General features: G+C 38.1%; 1 protein-coding gene across 5 annotated transcripts in view; it reads right to left on the minus strand.

The window, feature by feature from the left end:
- The window catches only part of mast4 (microtubule associated serine/threonine kinase family member 4), a 97,973-nt gene that overhangs the window by 79,486 nt on the left and 1,194 nt on the right, over positions 1 to 17,293 (minus strand). For all 5 annotated transcript variants that reach the window (XM_046067628.1, XM_046067627.1, XM_046067626.1 and 2 more), the window contains exon 2: positions 981 to 1,134. In XM_046067628.1, the coding sequence (XP_045923584.1) occupies positions 981 to 1,134 (154 nt within the window). The remainder of the gene's footprint in view (positions 1 to 980; positions 1,135 to 17,293) is intronic.

The following is a 17,293-nucleotide window of genomic DNA, read 5'->3' on the forward strand; positions in this document are numbered from 1 at the left end:
CCACCATTGTACCGGGATGGTGACACAAGTCTGCAAGATCTCAAAACCACAGCAAATAAAAATAAATCTATCATGGCTGGATATCACCAAAGGTAGAAGGTAACACGTGTTTTTGATTTGGGTGAAATTATTCTGTAGAGTCATTAAGGGGTATTAATTACCCATTAAGGAGCATCCATGGTTTCCGAGTGATAGATGGTCATTGGTTTGTGGCCATTAACGTGATAAGGATTAACATAAAACATTTTTCTCCGTCTGGGGTCGACCACTAATAAATCTTCAAGCTATGGGAAACGGTGGAAACAACGTGTGAAGGTGAGTTTCAGAAGGGAAGGGGAGAATGATTAAGTGATCTGATGAGAAACGTGTGTGTTTGGTTATTGGATACTGTACATGTTTTCTTAATGTGTGGTTACCTACAGTGAGATTAATAACATTAAAGACAAATCAGGCTGAACAGGAGATCCATTGTAAATAGCAGGCTAATATATTTAACCTATGCAAACTGTCCTCCCAAGTAAAGTAAAGGACTGAATTAAATTTCACATATAGCATGTGAACTGTGGCCAAGTAAGACACAGTACAGTATTGAGGTTCTGATTTCATGCATTTACCATGTGTGTGCCAAGTTTGGAGACTATGATTTACAATTGCATGGGAAATAAAGAAAACATGGATCTTGAAAAAGGCGGCTGTTCTAGTAGCAAGTTTCCAAACCCTATAGGAAAACATACAAACACAGAGCTGTGGCATCAGTTACTGCGTGGTGATGGTGCAGTGGATAAGACACATGCCTTTGGTGTGAGAGACCTGGGCTCAATTCCACACTCTGACACATCTAGCAATTGTAAGTCGCTTTGAATAAAAGCGTCAGCTAAATGAATCAATGTAAATGTAATTACTGTATACATCTGGCAGTCTAAAGCCTACAAACTTGTGAGAATCTAAAATGGTAAGCCCATGTATAAAAAAATAAATACCTGTGAGACCACCCCCAAGGCTCCTTCTTCGAACGTGTTTTCCATCCTCACTTAGATGTCGCCTAAATTTGAGAGCAGCACTTAATCCATGAGTCAGCTCGGGGTTACTGGACTTTCTGAGGGATGTGCAGGGAGGGTAGAGGATGTTGTCCAACTATAGGAAGAGACAAAAGAATCCCAAAGTTAAAAATACATGTAATATTGTACTAGAGGCTGTTGTTATAAGCACATAAGGAAGAGGTCCACATTATAAAAATAGTTTCTACTTTGTTCATTCTGATTATTCAAAAAAAAAAAACATATGAAAGCCAAAACTTTGTCAGGCCTTTATCAGAGTGTTTTTACATTACCTTGTGGAAATGTGTATGCTGCTAAACCCACTAAGCTGAGAGGAACACTGTGCAACCTTCATTGAATAAAAAAATAAGACAGCTGGAGATGACTGGGGAGCCATTTAGGAATGCAAAGTTGTTGTTTTTTTTCCCCATTAATGCTTACAGGTGTCTTGTCCAGATATTTTTGTAGACACAATGTCTATACTGTATTTAAGGAAATGACACTTGTTCTTTCTTTTCTGGACATCCTAATCACACAGTGACCAGTGACACCAAGCAAGAAAAATCATAATTTGTTGTTTGCCAACATGTTGTGGCACAAGTATTGAAAAGTGAAAGAGATTTTACAGACCACAGTAACCTGGAAATATAAAGCAGTGATGAGACTGTCCGTTGTTTTCATTCGCCCATGGAAACTTTATTTTCCACCCCCATTAGCCCAGGTTGGTCTGCTTTAACCACGTCGTGCTGAGCCAACCCGTCATAACATGCGTTCCACTACAGCAACAGATAGCCGCACCAAGATGCACTTCTGTGGTCCTGCTTGGTAGCAGGGCTGACCACAGCCAACCCGTGACCGTCTCCTCCACTAAGTGGCTTCTTCAGTGGCTAAACATATGCCTGTGCTTGAGAATAGAGTCAAAGCCTTGTTTTTAAAAGTATCTGTGTTCAGCTCTCACCACTTTTATAGCTTTTACATGAATGTCTGTGGTTTGGAGTTTAGTTTCACTCCTGTGTTTGTTTGTACTTTCAGATATCAGCCTTAGATATCAATCTTATATTGCTGTTTACTGATTGCTTTCAGTCGTATTGGAGGTTGCTGCTTCACATTAAAAAAGCTTTCCACTGTGAAACCAGTGAAAAGGGCTGCAGGCGACAGACTTGTGATACTGTGGTTTGTGACTACACAAACTCTAACAACAACAACTTTACCTTGCTGTGCAGCGCAGTGGAAAAAACACACCCTTATGTCTTAATTTACCCAGAATTTATGGTAAATGTCCTACTTAAGATACTTAAGACTTAGACAGCTTTGTGCAACAGATGAATTAAGATGTGATCTAATTTATTTATTAGTTTGCTCTAAGCTTTAGTCAAAGTCGAAATCTAGGGAAACAAATCCATAAACCTCAGGCTAAGGGGAGGATTTAACTTCTCAAATGATCTAGGAGGGGGATTCCCAGGGTGTTCTCCAAATAATGTTCAGCTCATAGCTTAGCACAAAATGCAGTTCATGAATCAGTTTTTCAATCCAAGACTTGTAAGCTTTTCACCCGTTTCCACATGGCATTTCAATGAGAAACAGAACAATCTAAGCAATAGGCCAGTATCCCAAACGTCCACTGAGCAGTTGGATGTTATAACAGAAATACTGCCAGAGAGCAGGAGCAAAACATATTTCCACACAATTCTATTGAGAAAAGTAAATCAAGTATGCAACTGTCTACATCGAGGAATATGGATGGTTAAAAATAGATAAAGATTTCACACCACAACAGGTTGCACCAGCTTATTGTATTGTCAGGAGATAATGACCAAGAAGCTCATACAATAACAATGCCCGGTGGTGAGGAAGAGGCCCTCCCTGAGAATACAAAAATATACATGGCTCAGAGCATTTTGTAGAGGGAAATACCCTCTGCTTCTCTATGGGATGATTCATTCATCAAAGTACTATTTAGGTCAACTTAAACCAATTCTTTGTAGGGTGGCACGGCCTCTCAATGATTGCAGAAATGTAAAGCAAGAGTGATGCAGCAGAGAGTCAGAACAAACAGCAATAAAAATAAGGCTAAAGGCTCTAAATGTTTCCGCTGAAAGCATAATCATGGTCCTAACTTTAGAAACACAGAATTTTATGCAACAAAGATGATTTTCAGTCACCAGCTCTAAAAGAAATAACATGAGATATAATAGTCAAGGGGCAATTGTTTGTAGCTCTAAACAGATACTAGTCTGTAACAAACAGATCTCATGACCCTGACATGTAATACCGCTGCAACAGTGTTGTTCATTGTTTGTCTGAAATCTACAATACCATTAACCACAATATGAGATATGACCGTGCATACCTACAATCCTCACCTGTAACAGTGATACTGAGACAACACGTGAAGAAAGAAAAAGAAACATGGATCTGATAACAGGATGGTGGAACATGCATTATCTCTCAGCAACGACTAAACTCTATATTGAGGAGGCACATACATAGAGTACATCGTCACATTTCTTGTAGATTTGACAGTTTAAATGTACTGTATATATTCACAGAAGACATTTGTTTTATTATATAACCTTATGCTTTGGTGAGACATAATGACATCATTATCAGTCTGTGCAGAACATTGTCATGAGACAAGACATGATCAGGCTAACCAGAAAAATGTTAAAAATGAGAAGGAAGTGAAATTTGCATTTTCATACGCGACTTTTACTCTGTAGTAGTTTTTTCAAATAGAGGAATTTATGCAACATTGCAAGATAACCTTTCAAAGTTTGTATTTTATTTTTAACAAATTCACTGTCTAAGCACAATCATCATTTCTTGAACACTGTAGCTAATATAGATAGGCTTGATAAAAACAAACTGAGTCACACACCCACCCCCTGATACTTAGCCAATACCAGCATTGAGGGTGAGATGAAAAGTTGTGATAGCCACATGTTCATTTGCACTCTGTAGCATCATTGTAGCAGCACAAGCTCTCATATAACATGCAAACACGACAGTTTTGGGGCCAGTTGGTTCAGTTAGCTGTGCAACAGTTGCACCTGGTTGTTCATGTGTGTAAATATTTGGTAACAACTAATAACTAAACAATGTTTGAACAGCTGGTGCAACTGTTTCAAGGCAAATACATTAAGATGAATCACAATGAAATAAAGAATAAACTGACTCTTATGTAATTTTAAAGTGAACTGAAAATAACCAAGCAATGCCTCTATAAGCAGCTTAGAGCTGTGAAACAATCAGAGGTAAACTCCTGCATCATCCAGTCGCATTGTTTAGATCCAGAAGCATCTGGCAAACATTCTCAGGATAGGTCATTACGACCTTAACGCCGAAATACCACGGACCATAATGATACGTTATGCACAACCTGATGGAGGCTGTAGCTCTATTTAGTGACTGCAGGGCCACCATATGTAGGGTTTCTACATTACAGAGGATGATAGAAGCATTTTATAGAAGTATGAAGATGTATTTCTCAATATATTTCAGCTTCCGTTGCCTTGCATCATCATCCTTCCTTTAGGGCTGCTTAAGCGAAATTATCTGCAGTTTTTTCATTAAGGCCTTGGATTGTTGCATACCTGTAACAATGACATAAGATAAGAGAAGCAATGACTCGCTTTTGTTTGGTTGGTTGTTTTACAGTCAGATCAGACCAAAATAACTATCACTGGTAGATGACTTTCAACTCAAAAAAGGAAGTAAGATAATCAGCACTTCAGCTTATTATCTGTGTATTTGGTCAAAGTCTGAAGTTTAGAGGCGTGCAATATATTTTGGTTTGACATTTGGTTTTCACTTGACTTCGCAAACATGCAATATCAATGAATCAATATTTTTTTAAAGTGAAAAAATGGGCTACTTGAGAAGAAGTGTGTGATACAGAAAATGCTTTTTCCATCCACTGGCAGAGACCACTGGGCATGTTCCTACTGGCAGCATGTAGCACGATCTGACAATGTTCAACCCAACACACAACAAACAAACGCAACTGTATAAAGCCTTGTAATCCTTGCAACCTTTTGCCTTCATCCTCCTGACTTGGTTGATGAACAAACACAAAAATTTAAGCCTGTGAAAAGTGTGGTGGGCTGCCAAAGCTGGAGTTTCATCTGATTTTTTGGTTGGCTGAGCTTACCAGGCAATTAGAAATGATCATCTGGGTAATCAGTAAACTTGTATTTCCTGTTCCATGAATGTTTGAATTCAAGCAACTTATAAAACAGCTGGCGTAAGGCTCAGTTATAAGAGGACATAAGTCAAATTTCTGTCACTCCGAAACATTTGCATTGATTGTAAGATTGTGTGTCCCTTTAAATGCCAACTTGATTACATGTAAAGCACTGCAGTAAGCCAGTTGCAGTTTGCTCACTGTGTGCTCAGTGGGTAGCAGTTTTGGCAGCTGCCAGTGCCCTTTCACCTACCATTCCTCCCTCCCTGCGGCACAGAGCCACGCACAGCTCCTGAAAGCATGATCAAACCTGACCTGCCCCTCCTTCCTCCATCCTCCATCCTCTTTTCCACCCTCAGCTTCACACACAGTGGACAGTAGCAATAATCCTTTGTTGTCAAGTGAAACAAAGAAGGTGGACTGCACAACACGCAAAATCAGTTGTGTTTACAAACTGAGAGATGTACCTTAACCTGTATGGAATGTGTGACAACCTGGGACTCCCTTTCTATATGTGTGTGTTTTCTTTTATACTTTCTATTCAGATTATTGGGTGTTAGATATACAAACCAACCCTCTCACTTTGATTGTACATAAGATTACACAATCTGGCATCCTGAAGCCCCTGTAATCTACAATACACTGTGAACCACAATATCTGTTTTGCTTTAAACTACTACATTATTTCCTGTCACTCAAAAAGGCACAACTATAATGCATTATACTTTATTATACTAATCTCTAATACACTAAAACGGCAATACTCTCTCTATACAGCAAACACAGTAGCAAAAAGTTTACATCCAGCTGTTACAGAGCAACATTATCATTATTTCAGAGTTGGCAATGTAAGTCCAATGTTCACGCTCTTTCAGCTCCGTTTTTGGTCTTGACCAACTCCAGAGCGTAATACCTATCTCGTTAGCAGCTAAAGGCTCCACTATGTTCACGAGCTAGTTGTTAAGTATGTCTGTCCGCTGTTTGCTGGTGAGCAGGTCATTTACAGTGGGTTTTTAGAGATTTTTCACAGAAAAAAAAAGCTGCCTGCTAGTGCTGAAAACAATACAATGAGAGTGGTGAGAGGGAACCAAAACAGTAAAGTTGGGGGCCAGAGAGCTAAACAATGAGGTAAAGCTGCAGATTTAGGAGATGAGTCGCTTTAAGTTCATCACTTCAAGAGACGCCATTGTCTTATTGTTTTCACATTGTTATTTGATACATTGATGTTTTAAAAATGGATATTACAGAAGCTTAAATAATCACTGACTTCAGATAACTTGGGCTCCCATTGAACCAATAATATTGCAATGATGCAATAAAAGGTTATTAAAGAGTAAGTGGAAATAAAGAAAAGGAAAGAGCCAAGCAGGAAAGAGTGATTCGAGGCAGACAACAAGCAAGAGAAAGTACAAGAAAACAAAAAATGAAACAAACTAAAAAATTGATAGTGTGTGCCAAGAGTCACTATACTTTATCAATGTTGTAACAAACAGAGGGAACAGTTCAAGCACCTGTGGATAAGACTGACTAAGCAGAGCAAACATTCAGTAGAGGTTTAACTTCTGCTGTTGACCTTTACCAGCAAAGACTACAAAGACGTAAAACCTTGGAAGTGAAGCTTCGTACACTCAGCTCCAGAGATGAGACACTTCACAAGCAAACAAAAGGACAGAGCAACAGGAAGAGCTGTATATCCTACACAGGCAAATGCAAGTTCGAAAGAGCAAAAAAGCAAGGCTGCACACAGGGACAATGTTCTCAAGGTCAAGTAATAAATACACCCAATAGTCCAAGCCGAGAAAAACTCTGTGGCATTCACATACTTGTATGTGGTCTATGCTACTAGACTTTGCTTGGCAAAGAAAACAACTCAAGTGCAAGCACATATTTCATTGGTTGCTAAGATATAATGAGTATGCATTTATACTAAAAAAGGAAGAGAGACCCATACATCAAGAGGCATTGCAGAGAACCTCTTTCCTGTCATCATTGTTCCTTGTTTCACTCATTGCTCTCCCTGCCGTTGTTTCTCTACCATATCCTTTTACAACTAACAAATGAGAGTAACATGGGTTGGTAATGAGCAAATTTCACTTTCCAGACATGCTTATACATGTTATATTTTATGTAACTAAAATCTAAACTCAACTGGGCATCTAGGCATTGTCACAGCTTTAAGAAGACCATTAAGAATTTCCCCCTGTAACACTTAGACTGACACTGAATAACAAAATGCAGCTTTTAAAAGCCAAAACCTGTGGCTTTCCATGTTGTTGCATTTGAAAGTACACCACAGACTGCAGAGTGGTGCTTGTGACATAATCTCACTTCATCGTGGTTGCTATTTTGCCATCAAATGAAATGTCATCAGCCAACCAGGCAATTCAGCCAAAGTGTGTTTTTTCCATTCTAGTATGTTCAAAGTAAATTTCCATCCTACTATGAGTCTAGCAACGACTATAAATTATAAGCTTGTCTATAATAACCTTTTCAGATGACGCCTACCACCTTCCAAGGGGGCCTTATATAAACACAATGATACAAATTCACTTACTGTAGAATTACAACAGGTTCACACGGCATTAAAAGGCTTACTGATGCTCGACAAGATAATGCATACTGTTCGGAGAGAGGATCCCCAATCCTTCTTAAGGGGACAGTATACTCCATCAGAACTGTTTGTCAGACAGTCGATTAATTTCTATAACTCTGAAAAAGACAATATGACATTCATACTGATTGCGAAGCAGGTGTGAGGGAGCAGAGGTAAGATGAGGGTTCGAACTTCTCTCTCAAGCTTTGTTTGTTCATTTGTTAAACTATTCATGTCACATTTATGTGAGCAACCGGGTGCAACACTATGAATGTCTTCCAAGAGAGACCATCTGAAAATGTGGGTCTTTATCCCCATATTTAAATGATATCGTGTCCACCCTCTCTATGACAGCCGGCTTTTCAACCTACATTCAAGTGTGGCTGTTTGGATCAGGTATACATATTTTCACCTTGGGCAGTTTGTCCTGAAATGATAAGTAGAAGTATGATGAGAAAAAAAGAAAAGACAAAAAAAGAGTAAGATCAGAGTGTTTTTTTGTTCTAACATAATCCTGTTTGGCTGCTTAGCTTATAGACTTGCCTGTATTTTTAAACGGTGTGTTTTCACAATGCGATGTTTGGTAAATTTAATGATTAGTTGGATAATGAGTTTGGCTGGGCTTGAAGTGTAAACTTCCCCAAATCCAGAAACTATCAGAGTTTAGGCGCATCCAGGACTGGCTTCTACACAGTGTACAAAATAGATCAACATGAACATGGCTTTATTTTTATTTTTATTTTTTTATCTGTACCTGACAAACTAATGTAGTTAGCTAATGACATGCTCCTAGCACTTGGAAGTAATGCTCTGTTACTACTGTAGATAGTAAGAACTCTTCACATGATCTTACAACTGCACCATGCACGCAGCTTCAGCATGTGGAGAAATCTCATCAGTCAGGCCTAGTTACAGTTGCTAAGCTATGATTGGAGAATCACAATTCGGGGGAGGGGTTTAGCGAATGGTCAGTAGGTTGAAGAAAACAGTAAGAGGAGGATTGTTGTTACAGTTTCTGTGAAAACTGAAAACCCAGACCTTTTGAGTAACTTATATGACTCCTGAAACAAACACATGGTGTGATTAATGTGATGGTCATTTCATGCGATGCAGCTGTGCTCTGTAAACTCTTGAAATAGGGAACATGTTCATCGCTCTTTTTCTCAGGGTCAACTGCAGTAGAGCTAACTATGTTCTGGCCGACCTTGTCACCAAACATCTGCCTTCTTCAACTCTCCCCAAATTCCATTCTGGCCTGAATCTCTTTTCCCTTGCTCTCTGCAATGAGGATCTCAGTGTTTACCCATGAGTAAAACAGCACACTTAGAAGTCTCATGGCTCAAATCCAAATATCTCAGTGTGATCAGAACTCTCCACAGGGTGCTCCACAGTTCAGTCATCCGATGGACACTTTATTTTTATGCTTACACTGACACATTCCCTTCATTAGCTAAAGAATGTCTTCAGCTTTGAGTATTTGACCTTTGTGTTGTCACAGGGGGATACGTTTCCTGTGTTGACATGATCTAAAGTAAAGAAAATGCAACGGTTCTTTCCTTCTTCAGTTTCATGCGATTGACCATGTTAAAATTTATTTCTTCATTGTTTCTTTCACCAAGGAAGTCACTGCCTTAGACACTCTGTATACATTCCTTAGGCAACTAAACAACCAGATAACATTTTGGTCATGACGTGCATCTGGGATTTCCACCATGAAGAATACTAATAATAATAATAATAATAATAATAATAAGTCGAGTAATAAAGTCTCTAAAGAACCGTGTGAAAGTGTAACCGCTAGGGTTGTTTTTGTGTCTCTGACTCAACCATGATACTGAAGCAAATTGTTTTTTTTAAAGAGCAATCTGATTTACTAGCATAAACATCAGCTTATTCTGCAAGACAAAATTCTCCAGGTTCAGCCAAGAATCCTTTTTATTTCTGCAACATGGGTAACAGGAATGAATTATCTTGCAGTTGTCTCTTGTTTTCCTTAATAACCTCCTTACTGGTACGAAAGCTTCCACAGTTTTGGTGACAATGTGTGGCTGGTAGTTAATTTAATACAGACTGACACTACTACAGTTGATCACCTCCTTATTAGCACTGTAGGTTGTATTTTAATGACAGCCTACAGCGCTAAAAGTCCTACACAGGGCTAACAGTGTGACACTTTATTTTAAACCCGTTTAGCATTCTTAAGCACTATATAAACACTTAATAAATGCATCATTATATACTATAATTGTATGAAATTCTAAGCATATAAAGGAACATGTGTACAGTATTTCTCAATAATAATAACTTCACCTATGAAAACATGGTTTATATTTTTACAACTGTGTTTTACTATTTTGTTGCCAGCCATCACATATATGTGCAAACAGGAGGAACTGTAGTTCTGTCCTCCTGTTGTTGACAAACACCAGATTAACAAATTAATATCCGCTCAAGGGTATTAACTCTTCTCACAGCACAACCAAATCTAAAAACATAAAATAACCTATGGTGGCACACAGTATGCATATAATTTAGGTAGGAATTAAAACACAAAAAGTAGATCAATATCAAAACAAACTAAGATTTTAAAAAAACATTACAGAAAATACCACAGGAACTTTAGATTCACCCTGCTTCCTAATCTAATCAAGAGTGTCAGCTGTAGGATTGTCTTACCTTGCTTCCCTCCGATGATGTACACAGACCTAAAGGTAAATTACGACCTAGAGACATTTTGCTTGGTTACCAACAAATTTAAGCTCCTATATCACTACAAAAAAATCGGTCATCATAGACTGATTAAAACCCGGACGTGCACACATACAAAGGACAGAAAGAAGAGTCAAAAATCAAAGATGGATCCTGGAAAGACACAAAGTCCAACGTAGGAGTGAAAAGAGTCTTAACCAGATTGAGGTAATCCTCTTAGCCACAAAGCATACACTGACACTGGATGTCCCTCTAATCACCTTCACTGGCTGCCTGCTTAAATAAATGGCTGCTTATTTAGAGGCACACCAAAGGAATAAAATCATTGCATAGAAAGAGAGTTAAACATGGTCAAACATAAGCAAATATTGTTACACAAGCAAGCACTGATGCAATGTTTGACAGTTGCTCTTCTAACTTTAGGGAACAGGCCCTCATAGAATCAAGCAAAGGGTTATGTCAGACTGAGACAGTATATGTGATATTAGTCAATCCATTGCATAAGATGAACAAACACAGCCAAGATCAATGGCCATATTTCACCATAAAACTGTTGACAATGTTCAGTGAGGCACTTTGAGATGACATAAAATGTATCTCCTTAACAGGGATTTAGTACTGCACGCCTATATAGTTGGGGGATTTGTAAAAAATATTTTCTATTTTTCAGTAGTAGTCAAAATCGAAGTAGCAGGCGTCAAGATATCTTCACATTTAACCCCCTAATATGAGTAAGGATCCAAATACCCTGGATCCTACACTTCGCATGATGCAACTTATTTCATCCTGTTCATGCCAATATATTTTAGTACACACTTTCACTTTGCAACACAGGCTTTCTGTTATAAAGTCTCAAGCAAGAGATCCTTAATAACATCATCAGAGTTATTTTGTCAGATATTGGAAAGCTCCTTCAGAGCCACACAAGAGATTACATAACTGTTTTCATGGGCTTAATAGGACTGGACGATATGGGCAAACATGTTTCTCATGATAAAAAGTTTCATATCTTTCGTTAACGATAATTATCAGTATAAGTATCAGATCTTTGTCAACAAATATGCATTGGTCAAATTAATCAAAAGCTCTTTTCAGTCCTTTTTCCTCAACAAAAAAAAAGGAAAAGAAAGAAATTAAGTCCTGATTTGTGTATGTTTCGAGTGAATAAAATCGAACATGAATATTTATTGAACATTTGTTATTGAAAAATATATTGCGATAATTATTGTTTTTTTATAGTCCAGCCCAAGGGCTTAATAGTTCTCCTTATGACATTAGCATTTCATTTAGCATGTACATTCCAAGCTGCAATATATGAAGGAGAATTCAAGAATAGAACACAAATTTCCATTAATTAATTCAGTCCACTTCCCTTCTAGCTGCCAGGATTACCCCATTAACACCACATATTGGAGTTTGGTGGTGTGGCTCAAAATGCAAAGATACTCCATTTGTATTGACATAAATAGCCGAAGAGCAGCAAATCATCACATTTCTGAAGCTAAAACCTGTGAATGTATGGTGATTAATTTTCTCAATTAATTAACTATTCCAGCACCAACCGGAGCAGCAGGAATGATGGAGGTTTGAGCAGCACTGTATGCAAAAAGAATGAGCACCAAATGTGTTTACATTGAGCGCAAAGTTAGAGAAAGGCAATGTGAAGGGTATGAAACATGTAAATCTAAAAGGACTTCAACGTCTCCCTCCATTTATTTATTTTTAAATCATACATAATCTCCAGAAGCGGCCCTTGTACGTTAAACATAGCCAGACCAAATGACCATGTCTTCATGTGATAAACGAGTGTCGTGCTAACCTAAACAGAGCAGCTCCAATTCAACAAACCTTTCTAGCTGTTTTAATCCTCCAGTTAATGCAGCCTGCTGAGTGCCAAGTGTCACACATGGTTAGTTCCCGTTTGAACAAACTCATTACTCACTGCAGACCAGTGTGCCAGTTTGTTCAAACCAAACTGCTCCACAGGGAAGTGCTGAGAAAGACATTTTAGCAGATACATTTACATTTTTTTTTTTAAATCTATGTATGTGGGTTGTTGTGTTGATTTTTTACAGCCCCCTATAATATTATTGATTTTGCTTTTAGGGAAGTAATTCGTTATTTGGCAGGTGCAATCCTGTTGTAAATGATCTGACTGCTCCATTCAGTACGTCATCCAGTGTAATACACACGCATGGGCAAACATGGGGTTGAATAAATCCCTTGACAGCAGCTGTCTGCTGGGTGATGGATAAAGATGAATGGATGTAAAGTCAGAGTAATAAAGTCAAATACAGGATAAAAGTACAGAAGTAGAGACAAATAAACCTACATGAAGGCACAATAATAGCAGCTTTATTGCATGCGCTGATATTTAAACTTTGGGCGTAGAAGAAGCTGTGAACACAACATTTATATATCCTCACCTTTTAAACTAATATGTCAAACTTCGTATCAAACAATTGCTTATTTCCACATCCAGCAGGCACAGCGCAACATTATCATTCATTTGGAGTTGTATTTCTGGCCACCTGATGAATGCAAGTCCAATATTCACTTTCAGTTGATGGAGTTGTTGTGGGAGGATCTCCTTACTCTGGGTAGGCAGGGCTATCTTGGGCAGTGCGGTTGTGTGTCGGGTGGGGTGGGGGGGCGGGGGTGCAATTATCAGGTGAAAATGTGAAGATTTCTGGGCTGGGCTAAGGCCAAAATGTTTCAAGATCCTAACGACGCCCCTGATAACGTTTATCAGCCAGCAGCAGCTAATGTTGAGGGGGAGGCAAGTGGCTGCAAGGAGGTAAAAATAATTAATCTGCTTTGTGTAGTGACATGAAAAGTGTCTGTTCTCTCATCTTTTCTCTATTTTTCGACACTATTTGTCAGAATGACGGACAAAGAGAAAGTCTAACGCAATCTCTGTGAGTACGGCGAAAGTGAACCAAAGCAGTAATGTTGCGGGCCAGACTACTAAACAATGAACTCGAACGTACGCGAACGCGTCACATGAAGCGACGTCCATTTGTGATGACGGCGGCAGCTGACCTACACTGGATCAGCTGTCAGCCAGCTGTAGAAACTGCAGCAGTGTTTTCTCTCTGTAGCTACTACCTGTTAACAAACACTTGCACATGAATAACAACCTGCATTCTGCATATTTATACCCTAAATGTGTACCACGTCTTGCTCAGAGGCGCATGATCATTTCTACTGGCATTATCTGCATATATTGATATTCTGAATTCATTATTGAATGTCAGTCAGCCCAAACCTACGGTAATTCATAAATAAGCCAATGCTCTGAAATTATGAGCCTCACATGTGACTGAACGAAAATGACGATAAATGATACACACTTTCCGACTCTAACTTTTAAAAAGTTAATATAGGAAATCATTAAAAGAAAAATCTTTCTAATAATTAATGAAGAAAGTTGTTTGTGATCCTTTTGCTGTTCAGACCTACAATGAATATAGACTTAACTACATGGTGAACAACTTGTAAACATTAACTTGTATGTAAATTGTACATTTCTAACAAATTTGTACAACTGCTTAGTTTTAATCTTTTATGAATTACTGAGTGTTTGTTTTTATCCTTTTTTCTTTTTATGATTATTGATGAATTACGCACTCTTTGTTTTTTAAAAACTCTTTTTAAAGAATGTCTATTGCTGTTTATATGGAATATGCATCTTCGTAAGCCATTCAGTTAATGCTGCTGCTCACTCTGTATACTGAGGATAATCCACCTGATTGTCAAGTTCCTACTACACAAACATCTGCAGTCATTAGAGCCTGAAAGAGTAAACCTGGCTTGTGGGAAGAATGGGAAAAGGTGTTCTCTTGAGAATTGTTTTTGTTGCAAGATGTTCCCTGATAACTGAAAATGGTTCTGCCCACTTTTCCAGTTTCCCACTCAAGTTTGTATTACTTATCATGGGAATACTGGTTTCAGATATCATACATTGCTTAAAGTATCATATTTAAATGGTGAAATACACAGGATAAGACAAAGCTTTAGTGGGAAATGTATTTGTTGTTACAACAGCAAATTTAAATGCAAGAAAACCAAATAGGAAATTGTGGGATTAAGTATAACACAACTGGCAATTCCTGTACTCTGCTTACACAACACGAGAGGTGGAGATGAGAAAGTATGGATTACAGGATTTATGATTATGAGGGGATATAAATACAGCAGTACATATTGACAATGAACACAGGGATTAACACACTGACAGATTGTGTACCTTGGCAAGCAGTGTGTCAATCTCACTGAGGGTTAGAAACCAGCATTATCTGAAATCTACAACTATTTAAAATACTCCTACATGCAGTTAAAGCAAAGAATAAAGCACACATGGTCAAACATGTATATCAAGGGAGGACCAAAACAGTACTTTTCTGTGAAGCTAATATGGAGGTTATTGTAAAATTCATATTTAGTTAGTCAATACTTCGATTATATCCTTCTATGGTAAATTTTGCTTTAAACAGAGCTGGAGTAGACTACAGCTGCAACAATTAGTCAATTAATTAATTAGTCAGTTTAAAGAAGATTAATCTAAAAACTCTTTGGATAATCAATTATTGTTTCAGTCAAAACTGCCAAATATTCTTCGGTTCTACCTTCTCAAAACTGAGGATTTGCTGCTTTTTTTTGTCACATATGATAGCAAATAAAATCTCTTTTGTTTTGACATTTAAGGGACTAAACATTTTGAGTCGTTTTTTTGTTTTTTTGAATATTTGCTGGTTTCTATACAATAGTGTTCAATTACAAACTTTTGGTTTTTAAGTCCAAGGTGACGTCATTAAATTGCTTTAAATCGCTTGTTTTGTCCGATCAACAGTCCAAAAGCCCAAAGATATTCAATTTACAATAACATAAACAGAGAAAAGAAGAAAATCATCACAATTAAGGAGCTGGAAACAATAACCTGTTTATGAATCTGGACTGTATGCTACCCATTTCTAATCCATTTCTGTTGTTTTATCTTGTGCATGTAAGAAAGGATTATGCGTGGGTCTCTCATCCTGCAGATAATGTTCTCTGTCACTGCCCACGACACTGGACTGATTTAGATGTCTGGGATGGACAACAATGCAATGACACTGCCATTCTGTGAAGATAGGCATCAAATAAACATTGTGCAAAACTCCACAAAGCACCACAGTAGTAAGTATCTTACTCCTTGAAACTCTATACGGGGCTAAGTCTGGAAAGGTGATGTCATCCGAGTTCTCAGAAGAGATTCCTTCTTTAACTGCACAGCAGCAAGATATACGTCAAAAGTCAGGGTTCCCTGATTAACACTATACTATTTCCACTGGAAGGCTGCTCTTTACTAGCAGGTCATCTGACCTGCTTTGTGGTGTTTTGGCCGGTGACATGTCTATTTAGTTGAGTATAGCAGGCCAAATTAATAAATCTTCTCTTCTGTGGCCAGAATAAGTGTTCCTGACTGGTTTTAAAGGAACAAACTGACATTTTAGAAGGATCAGGAGAAAAGGGCACAAGGTTCATCCAATACATGCTGCTCTGGCTCTTGCTTTTAAAGTTATTTAAAGTCTATGCACTTCGTCTGTGATATCTCAGATCTATTAAGCTGATGGACTGTCAACTTGCTATTCAGCCAAACCGAATTAGTTAAGCGCCAGTGTTAGCAAACATGACACCACCCCGGGGGTATGTTCCAGGGGATGTTAGTACATGCTGAAGAGTCTGATATGCTTACAAATACTGATTTAACACTCAGAGTGTGGAGAAACAAAGCATTGACTATTAATGAAATTATTTAGATTCCATTTGTGTTTATTCCTTGTAGTGTCCTCACAGGAAATACAATGTGGGCCCATTTCTGATTCATGACAGTGGGCTTGTGTCATGCCAAAAAGTACAGAATTGCTATACTGCCTTGGGATATTGCATCCAATAAAATATGAGGCAAAAAGTGTGGAGTAATAGACAGATAATGTTGCACAGTTTTCTGTATCCTCCCTTTGCTTATGCTGGACTGTATAAGGAATGACAGTCAGCCACACCTATAGCCTGAAGTCATGTTGCATGATATGATTTAGAAAGGATTTTTCAGCTAGGCAAGCGCTTGAAAACTCAAACACACCCTTGCACACATCAGGCTGCATCAGAGCCAGTCGAACCAGTATGGAAAATGACCAAGAAAAGTGTTACATAAATTTAAAGGCTGAGACATGAATTTTGTCTTCCTCATTTTCCCCATCTGTTTCCTGAATAAACACTACAATAACTGCATGCTCCTCTAAAAGATTAGCACTTAGCTAGCCCTGATTAGCCCCAAAGCACTGTTTCCAGAATAAGCCTTAAAGATTATTCTAACCATCTGGATAAAAAAGAAGTCTGCGTGACTTTTAACCCGTTTCTGAAGTTGTGATCGTGTATCCAAATCCCGATAGCCAGAAATGACTAAATCTGTCCTTGCTATTTTTGTAAAACACAAGCAAAATATGAGGGGGGGGGGTGATTAAACTTGATTAGTTTGGTGCTACAGTTTGCAGACTTTTGTGTTAGATTACATTAGTTTTAGCTAGGTGGACAAAATAAACTGGCAACAAGGGTAAAATTAATATTACAGATGAAAATGTTTAAAATGTTATTCATGTAGAAACTGAGCAACGACATATACGTCATTTCTGGCTCCTATTTTTGTTTGGATAAGGAAAGCGCAACATGTAAAATAAGTTAAAAATATTTTTGGATAGTTGGAAAACGTGCATAAGTGTTGTTAAATGA

The sequence above is a fragment of the Micropterus dolomieu genome, linkage group LG13, assembly GCF_021292245.1.
Source record: "Micropterus dolomieu isolate WLL.071019.BEF.003 ecotype Adirondacks linkage group LG13, ASM2129224v1, whole genome shotgun sequence".
Lineage (NCBI taxonomy): Eukaryota > Metazoa > Chordata > Actinopteri > Centrarchiformes > Centrarchidae > Micropterus > Micropterus dolomieu.